At 42.5% G+C, this 19,724-nt stretch overlaps 1 protein-coding gene across 2 annotated transcripts in view; it reads left to right on the top strand.

Moving 5' to 3' along the window:
• The first annotated feature begins 86 nt into the window (after nucleotides 1–86).
• Nucleotides 87–19,724, top strand: part of SPRED2 (sprouty related EVH1 domain containing 2) — an 86,693-nt gene continuing 67,055 nt past the window's right edge. For both annotated transcript variants that reach the window (XM_026653188.2, XM_026653187.2), the window contains exon 1: nucleotides 87–483. In XM_026653188.2, coding sequence (XP_026508973.1) covers nucleotides 437–483 — 47 coding nt within the window. In that variant the 5' untranslated portion in view covers nucleotides 87–436. The remainder of the gene's footprint in view (nucleotides 484–19,724) is intronic.

Genomic DNA, 19,724 nt, shown 5'->3' with positions numbered 1-19,724 from the left:
GGGCCCGGCCGGCCGGAGAAGAAAGAGGAGGAGGTAGGGGGAGGTCCTACTTCGCAGACGCGTCTCCTCCCCTCCCCGGCTCGCTCGGGCTCCGCCGTCCCCGCGCTCCGGCGGGACTGGAGGCTGCCGCGCGGCGGCGGCTTTGGCAGCAGCGGGGCTGCCCGATCACGTCATCGCTTCCGCCCAGTTTCCTCCTGCCGTCGGCGGCGGCGCGCCTCGGACATGGAGTGACTGAGGCGGGGATGGGGCTCGCGCGGGGCCGCCGGCTGCACCCGGGCGCCGCCGCTGCTGCTGCTGCTCCTCGTGCCGCCGCCGCCCGCTGACCGGGCCCGCACCCCCGCCCCGAGCCAGGCCCCCGCCCGCAGCCAGGCGGCCTCCCCCGCGATGTGAAGCCCAGGAAGATGCGGAGGCGCAGCCCGGCTGCCCGCGGCGGGGGATGAGCCTAGAGGCGGAGAAAATGACCGAGGAAACCCACCCAGACGAGTGAGTGACGGGGGATAAACACCTGGGGCAGGGCAAAGTTGTGGCACTTGTGCGTGGCAGGGCTGCTGAGGGGGGTACCCCGGGCCGGGCCAGCGGGGGCGGTGCATGCCTGCTGCTCCCTGCAGCCGTGCCCAGCCCGCCCCCCCTTGCTGCTTGCAGGGCCCCTGCTGTGTGCATCGGGTGCACGGTGCGTGTCTTTGCAGCCTTTGTTGCTGGGGGGAGGGGGCAGGAAGGTCCCGCGGCCGGGGAGGCCCAGTGTGTTGTCTGTGCCTCGGCTATATGAACGGTCCTACTAACCCTGCTCCCTTCCCCCCGGGCTCTGCCCTACTGCTCCCCGCTCGCCCAGCCTGGCTCTCGGAAGCCCCCCGCTAGTGCCTCCAGCCTGGGCAGTCCCCTCCCCTCCCCCGGGGTGTGCGCGCTGCAGCGCTCACATCCGCCATTTCTTTTTTCTTGAATCGTCCTCATTTGCATACCACATTTTCATTCATAAAAAAAAAACCCGTCCAGCCAGGCCAGGGCCCGGCGCGGCGTGCGGGGCTGGCCGCTGGTAGAGCGGCCCGGCGGGGCTGCCGCGCGGGGACCCAGCAGCGGCGTGGGCCTGGGGGAAGGTCCCGTGCAAACGGGGCGCCGGGGAGGTCCGGGGCGCCCGGCGGAGCGTGCCTGGCCTGCCGGCGGGGGCTGGGACACTCGTGCGGAGCCTGCCCTGGCGTGAGGGCGGCTGGGACTCGGCTCTGCCTCCCCCGCCGGGCAGGGTGCACGGCTGGCGGCGGGCAGGAGCAGAGCTCGCCTCTCCCTGCCCCGCGGGCCGGCTCAGCCAGTGGCGCGGCGGCGGCGGCTGTTTGTGAATAAGACGGTTCCCGTTATTGTCACATGATCCTGGCATTCATAAATCCGGTAACCTTCAGCCTGTCCCATTCAGTCGCTCCGGCTGCCTGGTGCGCGGCTGCTGCCCGCAGGGCCTGGCGGGGAGAGACTCTGCCTGGCTGGGAAACTCTCCCTCTAAAAAAAAAAACCCAGCACTTGTGGGCCCCAGCCCACCTCCTCCATGCGCTGCGCTGAAGGGGAAGGGGAAGTGACTCAGTTTTGCAGCACAGGCGAGGGGCGGTCGATGTCGAAGGTGTAATCTCGCAGACGTGGGGAGGATAGTGTTACTGTTGCCCCTAATTTGGATGATCGTCAGCGCGCTCGGAAGAGCAGTTCCTGCCTGTTGGTTTGTGTGAAGATTTATGCAGGAATGCGGTATCCACACTTGACTAGGGGATTCCACTGTCTGTATACCTATTGCAACTAATGAACCTTGCACATCCTATGCAAGGAATGGTAGTAAACATGAATAAAAGGTTAAATGTCAAACCATAAAATAACACTGGACCCTGCTTAAAAGTAATTGGTGTGGGGAAATGCCTATTAAAAGTGCAGTACCCTCTGCTTCTGCTGCTTACTGTCTTTGTATATTTAGTAATGAGTTCTTCAGACCCATGCCCTCACATTTTGTCCAGATATTTTGATTTGACATGGTTGAAGAAAAGAGTAATTGTGGTATAACTTATTCAACTGTTCCATTGTGGCAATTATAATAATGGCTCCGATTCTGCAGTCACTTACATGTATGTTTAAATAAACATAAAGCACGTGTTTGCAGGATCGCATCTTAGGTATGTAACCTTCCTCCAGTGAAATATGGTAGTAGTCATCAATAAAACGCACAAGATATTTAATGTACAACTCGGACTGTTAGCGTGACATTTCTATTTCAATAGCAATAGAATAGAAAGAGCTGGACTCCTCCAATATGGTAATGCTTTTTTCTTGGAAGTGTTCTCCAGTTAAACCTGTCAGTGTTAACAGTATTTGCAAATAAATAGATTAATACTTCTACAAGATTTTGTGGGTAAATGCTGGGGACGCCATGTTTGCATTTATTTCATAATTATTGAGAGGACTGGTCTCAAAAATAAATTAACAAAGATGTTATCACAATATTACAGAAACCTATTTAAGAGCTGTACTCACTAAAACATTGTTCCTGGCTATCTTTTTGTGGGTTTGACAGAAACATGACTCTCAACATATAAAACAGGTATATGCTTCAGTATTTGTCATTAGACCCATACTTACAATGACTACTGCAGGTATTTTAAAACATTGTTAAAAATGTACAGCTTTATTCCTATTTACAATAGAAATGGTAGTTCAGTGGCATGTCCTGTGTTATCACTATAGCTAAAAACCGAACCAACACTAAATCAGATTGTTGCAGGAAAGAGTGATGAAGGAAATGGCTTTTAACTTCAACCAGGTGTTAAGAGGGATTATATTTTTGGCATTTCTCAATGGAGAAGCCGTAAAATATCTGCATAGTTTATGAAATTGTGATAAATTATTTTGAAGTCTAGCAGACTATGGCAATTCTTCCAAATAATAGTCCCGTTTATCGTATGGATTTTCTCCACTAATAAAGCTAGGTTTAAAACAAACAAACAAGCTGTAGGATGGCTTTTTTAGTAGTATTACAAAAAATGGTTGCCATGCTTTCTAGCCTACTAGGTCACATCTAAGCACAGTTAGTCTGTAGTGAAGAAATTAACTTTCTGGTTTACAATGGATTAAGGTGGATAGTGGTTATGTATTTATTTATGCTGTTTTATCTAGTTAAACAATATTTTACTTTTTATGGTATTAGACGACAGAATATTCGAAGTGTATTTGGGGGTTGCTGCCAGGATGGATGTTGATTTAAAACAGCATATTAGCAAATTGAGAGAATTCTGTTCAGAAATCTGATGCTTTGATTTTCAGTGGTTCATTTTGATTTGTTTTAGAATCATTTTTCCCTTTAACTGTTCCACTGCTTATACTTGCATTTCTGGCATGCTTTTAAAAAGGAAACTAACTCATGACTACTTTATTTTGTCAGGTTTGGGTTTTGGTGTTTTTTTGGAGGGGTGGAGGCAGGAAGCAATGCCACACTAGCTTGCCCTGGGATCTTCACAGTTTAACCAAGCAAAGCTGTCCCTGGCCGTTACTTAAATGTGTGATTTACTAGAAAATCTCATGGGCGAGAGGAAGTGGTGCAGGTGACTCAGTGGACAGCGCTCTTTAAGTCTGGGTAACTATTGAACCAATTTCCCAGTATAGTGCTAATTGTCATCATGGCTGTTGGAGGTGCTGTCTTTCAGGTCAAATGTAAAGCAGAGGTCCTGACCACTTGTGGTCATTAAACATCCTGAGCAAGTATTTGCAAGAGTAATCGTGTTTGTTCTAGTGAAACACGGATTGCTGCAGTACAATTCAGGCAGTTTACATTATGACTTGCCTCAATATTCTCTGTAATTTCCTTTATAAGTAATTCTTCACCTCCTATCCTAAATTGATGGATAGTGTTGCTGAAGTAGTGACTTGTACGTTGTTTTTCACTTCAGTAAAAAGAAGTAAGGACCAGTACTCTGATCAATTTCCTCAAGCTCTCTGAACAGTGGTAATAAGCTCTTCTATTTGCCCTTGATATCTGGCTCTGATTTGCTTAATTATTCTAGTTCCACTGAGTACACTACGAGCAAATGTAACAACTAGATTACAAAAATAGCCAGTGTTGACATGAATTCTAAAACAACCTTCTTCAAGGTAATTTTAATGTTTTTGTTTTGTTTTAGTGTATTGAACTGAGCAAACTTTGGAACAACTCTGTAACCATTTGTAAATCCAAACTGAGTGTTTGCAAGATTAATATCAATAGTTGAAGGTGCATTTGTCATTGCACAGAATGCCTCTTTCGGCTTCTAGAGCTTTATTTCTGTCCCCGTTCCTTTTCCCATCTGCATATCACCACAGTACTTCTAATCCATGTTGGTGTTAATGGGCTTGTGAATATTTAATAAATCTTAAACCTAATTAAGATGTAATGTTGAGTGAGTTGAAGCTAAGAGACATTAAAAAAATGTTAAATTCCATGTTCCTCTGGGCCATTCCACTATAATTGTCTATGCCAGATCCAGCCATTGATCTTTGAGGGACTCCCACTAAAGTCAGTCTTGTGCAAAAGCTGATGGCAGCTTTTAAATATCAGTAAGTACTATAATTTTCTATACAATTGAAGAATATAGGTTAGTTGATTCTATGCTCAGTACAGATGTTAATTTATTATTACATGTTGCTGGTGATGTGTTTACGGGTTTCACTGGGAAGAATTTGCATGTACAAAAATCAGTTATATTTAATGCTACTTTCATTGAGCATACCCCCAGTGCCAGAAGTTGTCACAGGAAGTAATTAAATGGAAAAGGTCAGAAAATGAGGATGTGTTTGTATGTAGCATTGTTTGTTGTTCTGTGTCAAGATAATTAAGTTAGTCTCAGGGCTTGTCTATATGGGGACACTCAGGAAAGTTAAGACAAATTAACTGAAAGTGTGAAGATCTAGCACATTAAACCCTTGTGTGGATGCTCTCATTCAGAAATAAACTGGCCTTAGCTCCTCCACCAGCCACCTGTAGCTTATTCATGGCATTAAGTTGGCTGGGAAGCAAATAGTTTGTGACTCTGATTAGAGACACATCCCAAACTTTGCAAATATGACTAGCAATCCTCTTGAAATGTTTCAGATAACAGTTTAAAGTGGAATATTAACTTTGCATTGGCATGTTTTGCAGCTGGTTTTATTGTGTTGGATACACCGATCCCACCCACCACTGAAAATAAGAGCAATAAATCACCACTGTGCGCACTGTGAATACTGAAAATATTCAAGCTTTAAGGTTGCCCTTTAGAATTAGACTTGTCTCATTTTCAGAGTAACTTTCTCTATTGCGCATTACTGACTACTTTCTCCTAGATGTAATAAACAACTGATTGCCTTTTTTTTTTTTTTTTTGGTCATGAGTATGAGCTGTGCAGGAAGACACTGGCCATACTGTGTGTCATGACATCATTGCTTGTGCTTGGGACAGGAAATGCAGGCTTGCCAAAATTTAACCATTCACTTTTTGGCCTAAAAATGTAATATGATTATTTCTGAGGTTTATACATTACTTTAAAAAAATACTACAAATAACTAGCTAATGTATTCAATTACATTGAGAACTAACTATTTTCAAGGGAAGTTCTTAATGAGATGTGATAATTGAATCTAGCACCTTCTACTTCCTTATCCCAGGCCAGGGCTTTAAAGGGACTCGTAGGTTTGTTTATTTATGTATTTATACTACATCCTGAATGGTTCATGGGAATGGTATGTGGCACATGGTCAAGTGAGAAAGGTAAGAGGAAGAGAAGTCAAGACAACAGGGGAGGAACAGAACTGGTAGAGGTGCACCATATTTCTCACCAGAGGTAGCACTTTACTCTTAATTACAGACAAACTCAGCTTATAGAACAGCAAGTTCAGGTATTGGGAAGCTAAAGTGATAAGGGAGAATCAAATAATTTGCCTTCAGTTAGACCAAAAAGTCCATAGCCCATACATCCTTTTAAACCCTTTTTTGTTTTTTCTGGGCAAGTGTGGTTCTCAGATTGACAGCCCTGGAACTAGAGGTTGTTTGCTACTTATAAAACAGATGCAGCCCAGGCAGGGGCAATGGACTGCCCTGCAGTGTGCCTCATTCCTGATCTGGTAAAACAGCCACTAAGGGCTGAAAGGTTTATTTCCTCTGCAGGTTTATTAAATCCTGACACTCCAAACAAGAGTATCCAATGTAGTGGGATGTTTTTAATGTAGCTCTCTGAGAGCTGGATTTAAATGATAAATTTGTTTGTTAGGCCAGCAAACCACCATCGGATAGCATTCACTTTTAGTCCTTCAGACTGAGCCATATTAGAACCAGTGACGTTGAGACAAAAGGCAACTGAATGCCACTATAAATCCCTTGAGCCATCCAATTCCTCTGCTTCCCAACACACACTGTCAAGTTTATTAAATGAACTCTACTCATCATCTCGCACTGTGCTGGAGGAAAGGAAATTATCCTCCAGTTGGGTAAAACCTGGGAGCGGAGTCGTCAGGCAGTGGAATACCTTTTATAGCTTCAGAGGGACCGTTGCCATTTAGAACAAATCCAAAGCAAATGGTATAAAACAGGGGCTCAAGCCTGTCATGTTCTGGGTGCACTCAACTTCCACTGAAGTAAAGGAATTAAGACTACTTGCAAGGCTGTACCCTATATATCCTTGTATCTTGGGACTAAATTCTGCTCAAGAAGATATGTGCAGCTCCTGTTGACTTCAGTGGATTGTGCATGTTTGTTAAAAGGCAGAATAATGCCTTCATAGGAGAAACTGAAATTTACACCAATACAAGTTTACATTGTGGGCAGACAAATAGCTACAGAACTGATAAACAAAAGTACATAATCAGAAACTACAGGTGCAGGCAAAGTCTTTGATACATAACCTATTTGTTGAACAGATTAGTCAGTTTGTGTATTTAAACTGCCATGGTAGTGTAGACAGCAAGAAATGATGGTATATAGGCTCTGATGTGAGGGTATAATTTCATAGATTCTACTAAATGAAACATATGAGTGAATTTCTAGCCTACCTGATGTTGCATCTTGTGCACAGCCAGCCAGAAACGCAATACTTAGGCCAGTTATCCATGTAGTTGAGGTGAATGGATGGCTAATTCTCTTGGTTTTCTCTGCAAGTCTTTCCTCACTGGACTGCTATTAAATATTTAGGATTGAAATCTAGCAAATAGGAGTATAAGGAGAATCCTTGCACTTTATTTCCTTTGCCAAATAGACTGAAATGGACTGAAAATTTAATCACCAGCAAATATACAGTATGCACAGCAGGAACTGAAGAGGGGGTATTGCAGCCTTTCCCCAGTCATAAGACCTAGGGAGAAGAAGAGGAGCTCCCAGCAGCAGAACCAGCCACTAGACGTGAAGGCCCTCCTCATCCCTAGTAGGAGCTAGGGGTAGTGGGGCATCTTCCAAACTCTTAGTCTGCGGTGTCAGCTTCTTACAACTTGATTTTTGGGACACTATTTATTTATTTGCCAATTGTTTTGCCTCAGACTCCTCCTGCCTTTCTCCCTTAATACCTCTGCTTTCTGCCTCGTTGTCCCTGCCTTCCATACACTCTTCCTCCTTTCCTCTCCCTTCTTCTTCCCCTTCTTTTTGCCTTTGCATTTGTTTGGTCTTACTAATTCTCACCCCCAACCCCATTTAAAAAGAAACACGGGGCTTGTGTACATGGGGAAATTGACCAGCATAGCTATAGTGCAATAATTATAAGTATTCTGCTGTATCTATCCGGTTTAACTCCCTGTGTGGATGCTGTATTCTGTATTCTGATTTTATTCCAGAATAATTCTTCCACTATAGCTACGCTGGAGTATTTCCCTATGCAGACAAGCTCTAAGGTTTGTGCCAGGTATCACTTTGATAACTTAAGTTCTGCATCCGTTTACTCCCTACTCTTCATGTGTGTTATGTCTTTTAGAATGTAAGCTTTTTGGGGAAGGGACTCTCTTTTCCTGAGAGTTTGAACAATGCCTAGTTCATTGGGACCCTGATCCTGACTGGGGCTTTGGGCACTACCACAGTCTAAATGATAATCACCGATAGTCTTTCTTTCCAGCGTGGGACTGTTATAATATAAAACAAATGACTGGCTAAAACTTACTAAGTATTGTTCATTTTTCAAAAGTTTCTATGTAATGTAACATAAATGCTTTTAGGATATGAAAATTAACCTTATTGTAAGTCTTAATTCTGTGCTCTATTTCCAAAAAACATCATTGTACTTCATTTCTAGACGTTTTCCTTAGACGAACATTTGAGCTAATGTATACTACGTGGGTAGCCCAAAGTCACCTACTCTGGTACCAGATGTTGTTATTCACTGCCCTGAAAGGATTGCACTATCTTAAATGAAATATCAGAGTACTGACTGTATTGCCCCTGCACCTATATACCCTTGCTAAATTTAATTTTTAGCTTAGAGATAAGAATATACTTATTGGGAGAAAATTTTCTCCCAATGAAGTTAAACAAAATGTGCGTCAGGCAGCAGTTTGAACATGTCATACACTCTCTGCAGAGAGATAATAAACTGCTCACTTTTCTCTTTAAGTGGAATTTTCAGTCTCCTTTTCTGCTCACATTCTTCCTGTTTCATTTTTTGTTCTGAAGAATTATTATTTTTAGCTCCCTTTTTTAGCCCCCTTCCCTTACTCTGTTTGTCTCTCACGCTTGTCCTTTCCTCCCCTGTTTCTGTTCCATCACTTGCTGCTCTCTCACTCCTCCTCCCAAGGGAAAACCTGCCATCACTGCATTTTAGTTTTCTTGCCTCAGAATCTTCTATTTCCAAAATCCTGTCTCTTCCCCCTCCCCCCCTTTTTTTTTAAGGGATGTTGCCCAAAATTACTCTGCTTGCTATTTTGACTAGCCATAGAGGAAAAGAATATCTCTTAATGAGCCCATTACATATGCCAGCTAAATACCTTTTTGAATGCCAGATATTTGAATGCAGTAGAACTGGATGCTTACCTTAAAAGTAAATTACATCACAAAATAGTATTATAAACTCACTTTCAGAGTTGTAAATACGTGTCGTTTTTTAACCAGGTTACCACCTATTGCTTGAGGTTTAACCAACTCTCAAACTGCCAAATTAGAATCCATGTTAGTCGTTGGCCTGTTTCATCTGTGTTCGTATAACTTTCTTGTTGGACTTGCTTTGATCACAACTTTAACAAACAACCAAAAACAAAAAAAAACATCCTCTCTCCAAGTGTAACTTTAAGGGGAATATTTGGCCAAAGATCCCCCTTACTACACTCTGGGTAAACTCTTCAAGGAGTGGACAGCCAGGGGAAGATGCTTTCTGGCCCAGTTACAAAGCCCTCTCTGACTAATTGATTGTTAGCCAGGAAAGAACTTTCCTCATTTTGGCAAGCTGGGGGATTCATAACTCGGTACCAGAACTACTGGGCTTCCCTTTATCTCCGACACTCATGTAAGCCAAGTAGCCATAGAGCAGTTTTGTTGTCAAACTAACTTGTGAAGAAAGCGGGCTTCGGTCACCATTGACGGGCTATGCTTTTGACCTTAGGAGGTAAAAGCTACCTCAGTAAGCAGCAGCCTCCGTTGTGCAGTATCTGTGGCCTAGTGGCAAATTTATGGAGGCAAATTTAGGCTGTGCAATGCCCTTAGTAAAATATTAGATAAATCTGCCATATTTTATTTTAAGACTTTACATAGATGTTAAAAGGACTTTCAAAACTATTTTTAGAACTACCTCTTCCTGTATCTGTTTCTTTCTGGGAACAATGTTCCTCTCTCAACAAGAGCAGACATCTTTTTTGCAATTTTTGGGCAAGGCAGGTAGAGTCCGCTGATGCCAGATCCAGCCATTGATCTTTATGAGGGACTCCCACTAAAGTCAGAGTCTTGTGCAAAAGCTGATGGCAGCTTTTAAATATCAGTAAGTACTATGTGAAAGTAAAGGTTCCCATCCTGCAAGCTGCTTTGTACAGACAGACCCCTGCACTTGTGTGGAGCCCCATTGCTGGATCAGGACCTACATTTTTAAAAGCTGATTTCTGCTTAGCACTTGAATGCATGTGAAGACTTGGAAACATTTAGATTTTAAAAGTCTATTATTCAGAATAAAAAAATATGCTTAGCGTTTCAAATTAGTCTAAGTTCTATTAGAAAACACTCAGGACTCTGTTTTTTTCTCATACATTGAAATGCATAGCATCACTTTAATAAACTATTAGTAGCTGAGCAAGATTAGTTTCCTGTTCAGTAATTTTATAATATTGAATAATTTAACTGCCAATGTACTTATTTAAACAGGTATGTGTAGTAGTTACTATCGTGGGGAAAATATTGGTTTCCTTTTTATTAAAATTTCATTATATTTTATTCATGAAAGTCTGATGATGGCACTGAAGAGTCTCAAACATTAGAGGAAATCTCTTTTTGTTCTTCCCCAAACAGCTGACCAAGTGCCCTCTGTCTTGGCCTACACCACCAGTCTGGTTCCTCCCTTGCCTTCAGCATTTGTAATTGTATTAAACTGTGGCTTTATTATCTGGATTAATGCACACTTAGGATTAGATTGATATCACTAACATCATTTCACATGTGACCTAAAGGTTATTTTGAACTAGTGTCTCCAGACGAGACTATAGTTCACTGACTCGTATGGTATCTTTTTGCTTTTGTCCTTATGCAGTGGAAAAAGCAGTTCTAAAAAGATCACCCAAACTCAAAAAGGCCACCTGTTCACCCTTCTGCTAGGCATTCCTCTTGTATGCATTTATTTTTTCTTTTAAACACCACTCTGAAACAAACAGGCAGAGTGGTCTGCATTGTGAAAAATCAGTAATGAATTGTTTCTTGCAGCTGAAGTGCTGCCAGACAGCATCTACAGAGTGGTCCCTACTGGGTGACACCAAATGTTCTCTATGAGCTGTGTTTAACGCCCTATCACAGTGCTTCCATAGCTGACTATATTACATGCTATGTTCAGTGAAAGGGTGCTAATTCACATATGTTTTCGGTATATTTTTTTCTATTAACATTTCTTAACAATTTGGTGCTCCCGCATTTTAACACGTGGAAAGTAATCTACCTGTTTATGTGGTTTATGAGCAGAAAGGTATGCCCCAAAGCTGCTATAAGGTTACTAATACTTCAAGTTACAACATGTAAAGAAGAGTGTGTTTTGCCTCAAGTTGAGACAAAAGTGAGTTAAGGTTGTGACTCCATTGGCTAATGCTCTGATATTCAGTTGCAGCAGGGGCAGGCCCTGAGTGTATTTCCTCTTGCACATCCTCCTCTCGTTTGGCAACAGGACTGCTACCTAGTGACTTTAGAGTGGGAATTGACAGCCCGCAACACTGGAGCTAAAGCTGATAACTCTCATGATCTTTAAAATTGCTTTTTAAAGCACCAGATATACATTTTCCCCGTGTTGTTAGCCAAGTAGTGCAGTGGAAGGATGCCAATAGGCATCCATAGGGTTAATGAGAGCATAAATTCAAACATTCCTGCATGGCTTCTACATGGGCTGTTGCAAGCTATTTACAAATAGACTGACTTTTAAATGCTTGTATGAGGGTAAATAGACCATCTAATCCTTTGAGCCCCAGAAGTTTATGAAATCATTCATTTAATTTTAAGGACTCTGTTAAATATATAGAACTTTAAATGTTCAAAGTTTGGTACTGTCTTTCTAAGATAATTAACTTCATTGCCACAGCAGGCTTGCTGTTGTTTTACCAACTCTGTCTCTTATGTAGGGAAGCTAAGGTAGAGAGGCTAAGTGACTTGCCCAAGGCCACCCAATGAGTCAGTCGTAGTCCGATTCAGACCGTAGTAGTTTGATGCCTGATATTGTAGTGGCGCATGCTGGTGCTTTTATACTTAAAAATTTGTAGTGGAAACTTTATCTCTTAGGATTTATAACTCTGCCATCATAATTCACTCCTGACTAAAACTTGGCACGAAAGGTAGCAGGCTGGTTGTATTCTCCCGCCCATTCTCCCCTTCTTTACATGCTATTAAAATGAGACTGTTTATTTATTTTATCGGTGGCTGGAGGGAGGAGAGAGTAAAGGTAGTAAATTATGTTGGCATGTGTCCTTTTTGTAAGGAGTGCTTTTGATACTCTTTTGAAGTCAGATGTCTTAAATCAACTTGGTTTTAAAATGAAAGTTGTCAAATAATTAGTCCAAATAAAATCAATTAAACTTAGAAATAAGAGATACTGTCAGTCAAATTAGTTCAAACTTTAGGTCTTGTAAAAAGTAAGCTTTTACAAAAGTGGAGATTAGTAAAGCTTCCAGGGACATAAATCCTATAGAAATAGTTATTTTAAAGAAATACACTTTTCCCTATCATGTTTTCAAACCAGAGATTGTGGCATTGTGCGTGACAACCGGAAAGTTAAGTTGATTAGAAACTGGCTTCACAAAAGTGATGAAGACAAGTCTATTTTTATTGTCCCAGCTGATTGAAATGCAGAAAGTAAGCTACTAGCATCAATGACAAAAAGTAACATAGACTTTTAAAATATTTTCCATTTTAATAATGGAAAGTGGTGGTGGTTGTAAGGACATTTTGTAAATCATGATTCTTATTTTCCTTGAAGACATGCATGTAAATAAAGAAAGACCGCTCCTACTAATGCTTAATGCATATGAGTGACTTTACTTAAACAAGTAGTTCCATATCTCCGTAGAACTACTTAGTTATCTGCAGGGTAAGACTCTTGTATTACTGAGACCTGCAATATTGTACGTATGTACACTATGTCCACTAGTGAGGGTTTTGCAAGACTGGTTTCTTTTTAACATTTTTCCATGGACTTATATAAACTATAATGGCTCTAAAGATCTTATCACAGAGGTGATGTGCCTTTTAAAAATCCTTCCTAAAAACAAATTACACAGTAGACCTCAACAGCTATTTCGGAGCCATTAGTCAAGTCAGTTCATGTTTTTACAAGTTCTTTGTGTAGTTATGTAATTTGCATCTTACAGTTTAAATTTAATAAGTCATAAGGTTTCCGGAGATCATCACTCTCGTTCTTCTAGGTTGATTGCTTTTTCAAAAAGAGGATTTAAAAATATAAAGGTAACTAAAAGTGAGATATAAATCGACAAAAGCAAAAAAATAGAAGGGTGAGACTCTATCCTTGTGTCTGTTTTACGAACATTTTCACACAAGAAGCTGTCTTTTGTACCCCTCTTGCAGAGTGTTGGAGCCCAGGCTCCAGCCCGAGCCCAAGCCCAAATGTCTACACTGCTATTTTTGGCTCTGCAAGTCCAAGTCAGCTGACCCAGGCTCTGAGACTTGGTGCCACATGTTTTTTATTGCAGGGTAGACATGCCCATAGTGTATGTGCGCCAGGGGACCAAATTAAAGTTGCCTGGGCAACTTTAATTCTGACACTTTCAGACTTTTGAGTGGTTGGTTACTAATAGCCTTTACCTTTTAAAATAGCTTTTTGGTATTCAATAATGTATACAGTTAATGAGGGGAAGGGTGAAGAGTCTCCATTAATGGGCCTGCTTCCAGTGGGATAGTTGTGGCATCACTTGGAGCTGGAGCTAGTGGAACATAACTTTAGAGCACCTGTAAAAGAAATCAGTATGCCTGGGATTTTCAAAGATGTCTAAGGGAGTTAAGTTAGGCAAGGGCCTAATTCCCTTAGGTGCCTCTGAAAATTCCGACCTGTATGCCTCAACCTTAATTGGAACGACCAGACTTACATTTTGTTGCAGATCACCTTTTGGAAATGCCTAAAAACAAAATTCCAATGTCAAACACCCTCCCCTCCCCCCCTCCCCCCGGCTCCCCAATTGCCTGATAAAAGTACATATCGGAAAATAAGTACACCTTTTATATATCATACTGAAATGTTCATAAACTAGTAGACCTATCAAATACATTGTAACCATTTACTTTAAAAAAATTAATGCAAAAGATTATTCATTTAACCAGTTTCTAATTCGTTTTTCAAAATAATAGCAGCATTAACCCAAGAATCTTCCCCAAATTTATAACTGTAGTGAATTTAAAGATATGTTGTGTATTGATAACTTAAGATCCATAAAATATTTTGTATTTATGATACCTTGGCTATGGCTTTTATCTCATGTGCTCTTCCCTTGTGTATGCGCACACATATATATGAGATGCTAAACTAATAATAATTTCAGTAGCTCTGTAACAGTTCGTGATTATTCTCAGACTCAAGAATAAAGCTAGCCAAATATACCAAATTTCAGCACTTTAAAAGGGTAGTACAATTTCATACTGTCTTGTGTCCTAGTCAGAATAGTATCCAGATATTTAATAATAGCTTAGTGAAAAATAATTCTTGCGGGCTTGGCATTTTGGGAGTGTGTGCTTGAGCACTCATATCACTAAGAAAGTATAGGCTACCTTTATCAAGTTATTAGAGGAACAGCTCATCCCAACATGCTGTGAGGTCAGAAAAGAACACATGCCAATAAATATTTCATTGCTATATTTTTTTATGTACGCTATTTTCATTTGATGGGAAGAATAAAATATATGTGCCTTGGAGTCCATGCAGCATAGTTCAGAGGTGGCTGTTTAACTTAGTTCAAAGAGAGAACTTTGGGCATTTGATCTGGGCGAGCAAAACACTGTTATAAACCAGCAGTGAGCGTGAGGAGTAACTTTCTTCTTAGATGTTACTGCTACAAAATAGTAGCCTTGGTGTACATATGTCCTCTAATGATGTCGGTGATCTAATTGTTAAATGACTTTATTTTCCTGATTACACTGGTGCCTTTGAGGTTTATTTCATGTGGATATTACAGTGTTGACAAAGAATAGTGTTTCATAGATTCATAGATTCTAGGACTGGAAGGGACCTCGAGAGGTCATCGAGTCCAGTCCCCTGCCCGCATGGCAGGACCAAATACTGTCTAGACCATCCCTGATAGACATTTATCTAACCTACTCTTAAATATCTCCAGAGATGGAGATTCCACAACCTCCCTAGGCAATTTATTCCAGTGTTTAACCACCCTGACAGTTAGGAACTTTTTCCTAATGTCCAACCTAGACCTCCCTTGCTGCAGTTTAAGCCCATTGCTTCTTGTTCTATCCTCAGAGGCTAAGGTGAACAAGTTTTCTCCCTCCTCCTTATGACACCCTTTTAGATACCTGAAAACTGCTATCATGTCCCCTCTCAGTCTTCTCTTTTCCAAACTAAACAAACCCAATTCTTTCAGCCTTGCTTCATAGGTCATGTTCTCAAGACCTTTAATCATTCTTGTTGCTCTTCTCTGGACCCTTTCCAATTTCTCCACATCTTTCTTGAAATGCGGTGCCCAGAACTGGACACAGTACTCCAGCTGAGGCCTAACCAGAGCAGAGTAGAGCGGAAGAATGACTTCTCGTGTCTTGCTCACAACACACCTGTTAATACATCCCAGAATCACGTTTGCTTTTTTTGCAACAGCATCACACTGTTGACTCATATTTAGCTTGTGGTCCACTATAACCCCTAGATCCCTTTCTGCCGTACTCCTTCCTAGACAGTCTCTTCCCATTCTGTATGTGTGAAACTGATTTTTTCTTCCTAAGTGGAGCACTTTGCATTTGTCTTTGTTAAACTTCATCCTGTTTAACTCAGACCATTTCTCCAATTTGTCCAGATCATTTTGAATTATGACCCTGTCCTCCAAAGCAGTTGCAATCCCTCCCAGTTTGGTATCATCCGCAAACTTAATAATCGTACTTTCTATACCAATATCTAAGTCGTTAATGAAGATATTGAACAGAGCCGGTCCCAAAACAGACCCCTGCGGAACCCCACTCGTTATGCCTTTCCAGCAGGATTGGGAACCATTAATAACAACTCTCTGAGTACGGTTATCCAGCCAGTTATGCACCCACCTTATAGTAGCCCCATCTAAATTGTATTTGCCTAGTTTATCGATAAGAATATCATGCGAGACCGTATCAAATGCCTTACTAAAGTCTAGGTATACCACATCCACAGCTTCTCCCTTATCCACAAGACTCGTTATCCTATCGAAGAAAGCTATCAGATTGGTTTGACATGATTTGTTCTTTACAAATCCATGCTGGCTGTTCCCTATCACCTTACCACCTTCCAAGTGTTTGCAGATGATTTCCTTAATTACTTGCTCCATTATCTTCCCTGGCACAGAAGTTAAACTAACTGGTCTGTAGTTTCCTGGGTTGTTTTTATTTCCCTTTTTATAGATGGGCACTATATTTGCCCTTTTCCAGTCTTCTGGAATCTCTCCCGTCTCCCATGATTTTCCAAAGATAATAGCTAGAGGCTCAGATACCTCCTCTATTAGCTCCTTGAGTATTCTAGGATGCATTTCATCAGGCCCTGGTGACTTGCAGGCATCTAACTTTTCTAAGTGATTTTTAACTTGTTCTTTTTTTATTTTATCTGCTAAACCTACCCCCTTCCCATTAGCATTCACTAGGATAGGCATTCCTTCAGACTTCTCGGTGAAGACCGAAACAAAGAAGTCATTAAGCATCTCTGCCATTTCCAAGTTTCCTGTTACTGTTTCTCCCTCTTCACTAAGCAGTGGGCCTACCCTGTCTTTGGTCTTCCTCTTGCTTCTAATGTATTGATAAAAAGTCTTCTTGTTCCCCTTTATTCCCTTAGCTAGTTTGAGCTCATTTTGTGCCTTTGCCTTTCTAATCTTGCCCCTGCATTCCTGTGTTGTTTGCCTATATTCATCCTTTGTAATCTGTCCTAGTTTCCATTTTTTATATGACTCCTTTTTATTTTTTAGATCATGCAAGATCTCGTGGTTAAGCCAAGGTGGTCTTTTGCCACATTTTCTATCTTTCCTAACCAGCGGAATAGCTTGCTTTTGGGCCCTTAATAGTGTCCCTTTGAAAAACTGCCAGCTCTCCTCAGTTGTTTTTCCCCTCAGTCTTGATTCCCATGGGACCTTACCTATCAGCTCTCTGAGCTTACCAAAATCCGCCTTCCTGAAATCCATTGTCTCTATTTTGCTGTTCTCCCTTCTACCCTTCCTTAGAATTGCAAACTCTATGATTTCATGATCACTTTCACCCAAGCTGCCTTCTACTTTCAAATTCTCAACGAGTTCCTCCCTATTTGTTAAAATCAAGTCTAGAACAGCTTCACCCCTAGTAGCTTTTTCAACCTTCTGAAATAAAAAGTTGTCTGCAATGCAGTCCAAGAATTTGTTGGATAGTCTGTGCCCCGCTGTGTTATTTTCCCAACATATATCCGGATAGTTGAAGTCCCCCATCACCACCAAATCTTGGGCTTTGGATGATTTTGTTAGTTGTTTAAAAAAAGCCTCATCCACCTCTTCCACCTGGTTAGGTGGCCTGTAGTAGACTCCTAGCATGACATCACCCTTGTTTTTTACCCCTTTTAGCCTAACCCAGAGACTCTCAACACTTCCGTCTCCTATGTCCATCTCTACCTCAGTCCAAGTGTGTACATTTTTAATATATAAGGCAACACCTCCTCCCTTTTTCCCCTGTCTATCCTTCCTGAGCAAGCTGTATCCATCCACACCAACATTCCAATCATGTGTATTATCCCACCAAGTTTCAGTGATGCCAACAATGTCATAGTTGTATTTATTTATTAGCACTTCCAGTTCTTCCTGCTTATTACCCATACTTCTCGCATTTGTATATAGGCATCTAAGATACTGGTTTGATCTTTCCTCCCGGTTTTGTCCTGACCCTCCTTTCTCTCTGCCAATATAGCCCACACTCCCTCTCGTCTCCGACCCATCTCCCAGGTCTCCATGTTCCCCACTTACCTGCGGGCTTTGCTCACCTGTCCCCGTCGAACCTAGTTTAAAGCCCTTCTCACTAGGTTAGCCAGTCTGTGTCCAAATAGGGTCTTTCCCCTCCTCGAAAGGTGAACACCATCTCTGCCTAGCAGTCCTTCCTCAAATAGCATCCCGTGGTCTAGGAAGCCAAAGCCCTCCTGGCGACACCATCTTCGCAGCCAGGCATTCACCTCCATGATTCATCTGTTTCTGCCCGGTTACACCTGTAACCAATAGCTTCTTGATATCTGAATAAAATACTTGAAGTAGAAACTGCATGGATGTCCAGAGTAGCTAATAGAAAAATATTCTGTACTTCTCTCAAAGGGAAATAATTATCCTTAAATACTTTAATGCTTAGTTCTGGTCTGCACTAAAGAGTTAGGTCTACCCACCTACATTGCTCAGGGGTGTGAAAAATCCACCCCCCTGAGCAACCATAGTTAAGCCGACCTAACCCTCATGTAGACAGTGCTAGGTTGATGGAAGAATTCTTTCATCTGCCTAGCTACCGCTTCGCAGGGACGTGGATTACTTATTCCTGGTTTCATACTTGCCAGCTCACCCTCCCACTTCAGCAGCAGCCCACTGGGGACCCTGGGCTTCCAGTGTCTGCATCTTCAGGATAGTTTGCTGGGCAGACTGCCCTTGGACCAAATTTCAAGTAGCAAAATCTTTTGTGAAAGAGGTTACTTTTTTTCACGCAGGTCTAGCCACAAGCCTTAAAATACAAATCCCACAAACCTAGCTTATGTGAGTAAACCTTGCTGGAGGATTTAAGACAATCAGCTTTGGCAAGAATGTTTCTAAATGAAAGGCTGCAGCTGTAGGCAAGTGTACACAGAACCCAACATAAATCCATGGCACTGTAGGGCACACAATACATCAGCAGCCTGCTCATATTGCAAGTGAATTTGCTGGGAAACTAGTTTAGTGAAAATATGAAGAATAGCATTCCACCCTACACCTTAGTGCAATGACTGAAGATGAGAAGGGGAACAAGCCCCTCAAGCCCTACTGATGCCCTCTTCAACATGACTGAAGGACCCCATCCGTTTTCATTATTCATTTCAACAGAAAATGGATTTAGTCCTAGGCTTCTTTGAATAATTTTCCTCTAACTTGCTGTGGTGTTAATGATTGTGATGAAGCAGAGACACTGCCAGCCAGCACAGCAGGGGTTAAAGAAAGCCTTTGGGCCCAGCTAGCCCCACCCCACTATACCTGCAGCCAATGACAGGCCTGGAGGGGGAATAAAAGAAGGAAGCTCAGTTCAGGGCTGACTGGCAAAGGGGCAGGAGCTGGCTGTCTCCCTGCCTGAAGGGATAGAGCACCGGTGCCTGCCGGTTAGGGCAGCCCCCTGGAAGTAAGCACTGGTTTCCCAGCCAAGGGAGACTGCGGAGGAACCCCCAGCATGGGGAAACTGAGTGAGCAAACCACAGAGACATTGTGAGGCTTGCCCTCACCAGCTTGCAGCTGTCCTGCCCAAAGTAGCCTAGGACCCGAGCAAGGCATTATCCGGTCGCCAGAGGGAATCCTGTGGGAAGCAGGCCACCTAGTAGATTAGGCTAGAGGGGCCACACCCCAAACTGAACAGACTGGTAGGAAGTGGCCCAAGGCAGCAGATTCTGACTCCCTGCCAGGAGGGACACCAACCTCCCTCTTCAGCGGTTGACATACGTAGGGCCCTGGGCTGGGACCGGGTGGAGAGGGAGGGCCTGGGTCCCCCTACCCTCACCCCAGCCTTAAAGGCTGAGGCCACTCAGCCAGCAGGGGGCTGAGAGCCAGGTGATCTAACCACTAGGCTGCCCGGCCACCCAAGCCCTGTTACAGTGATCAATATTGCATCTTTTATTGTCTGTTTCTTTGTAATGTGAACTAAAGCAGCATACTGCATGCTAGTTAAGAATGCCACTTTCAATGACTGATTTATA

The sequence above is a fragment of the Terrapene carolina genome, unplaced genomic scaffold (assembly GCF_002925995.2).
Source record: "Terrapene carolina triunguis isolate 2854851 unplaced genomic scaffold, T_m_triunguis-2.0 Scaffold132, whole genome shotgun sequence".
Classification (NCBI taxonomy): Eukaryota; Metazoa; Chordata; order Testudines; family Emydidae; genus Terrapene; species Terrapene triunguis.
This window is presented reverse-complemented; position numbering and strand designations above follow the sequence as displayed.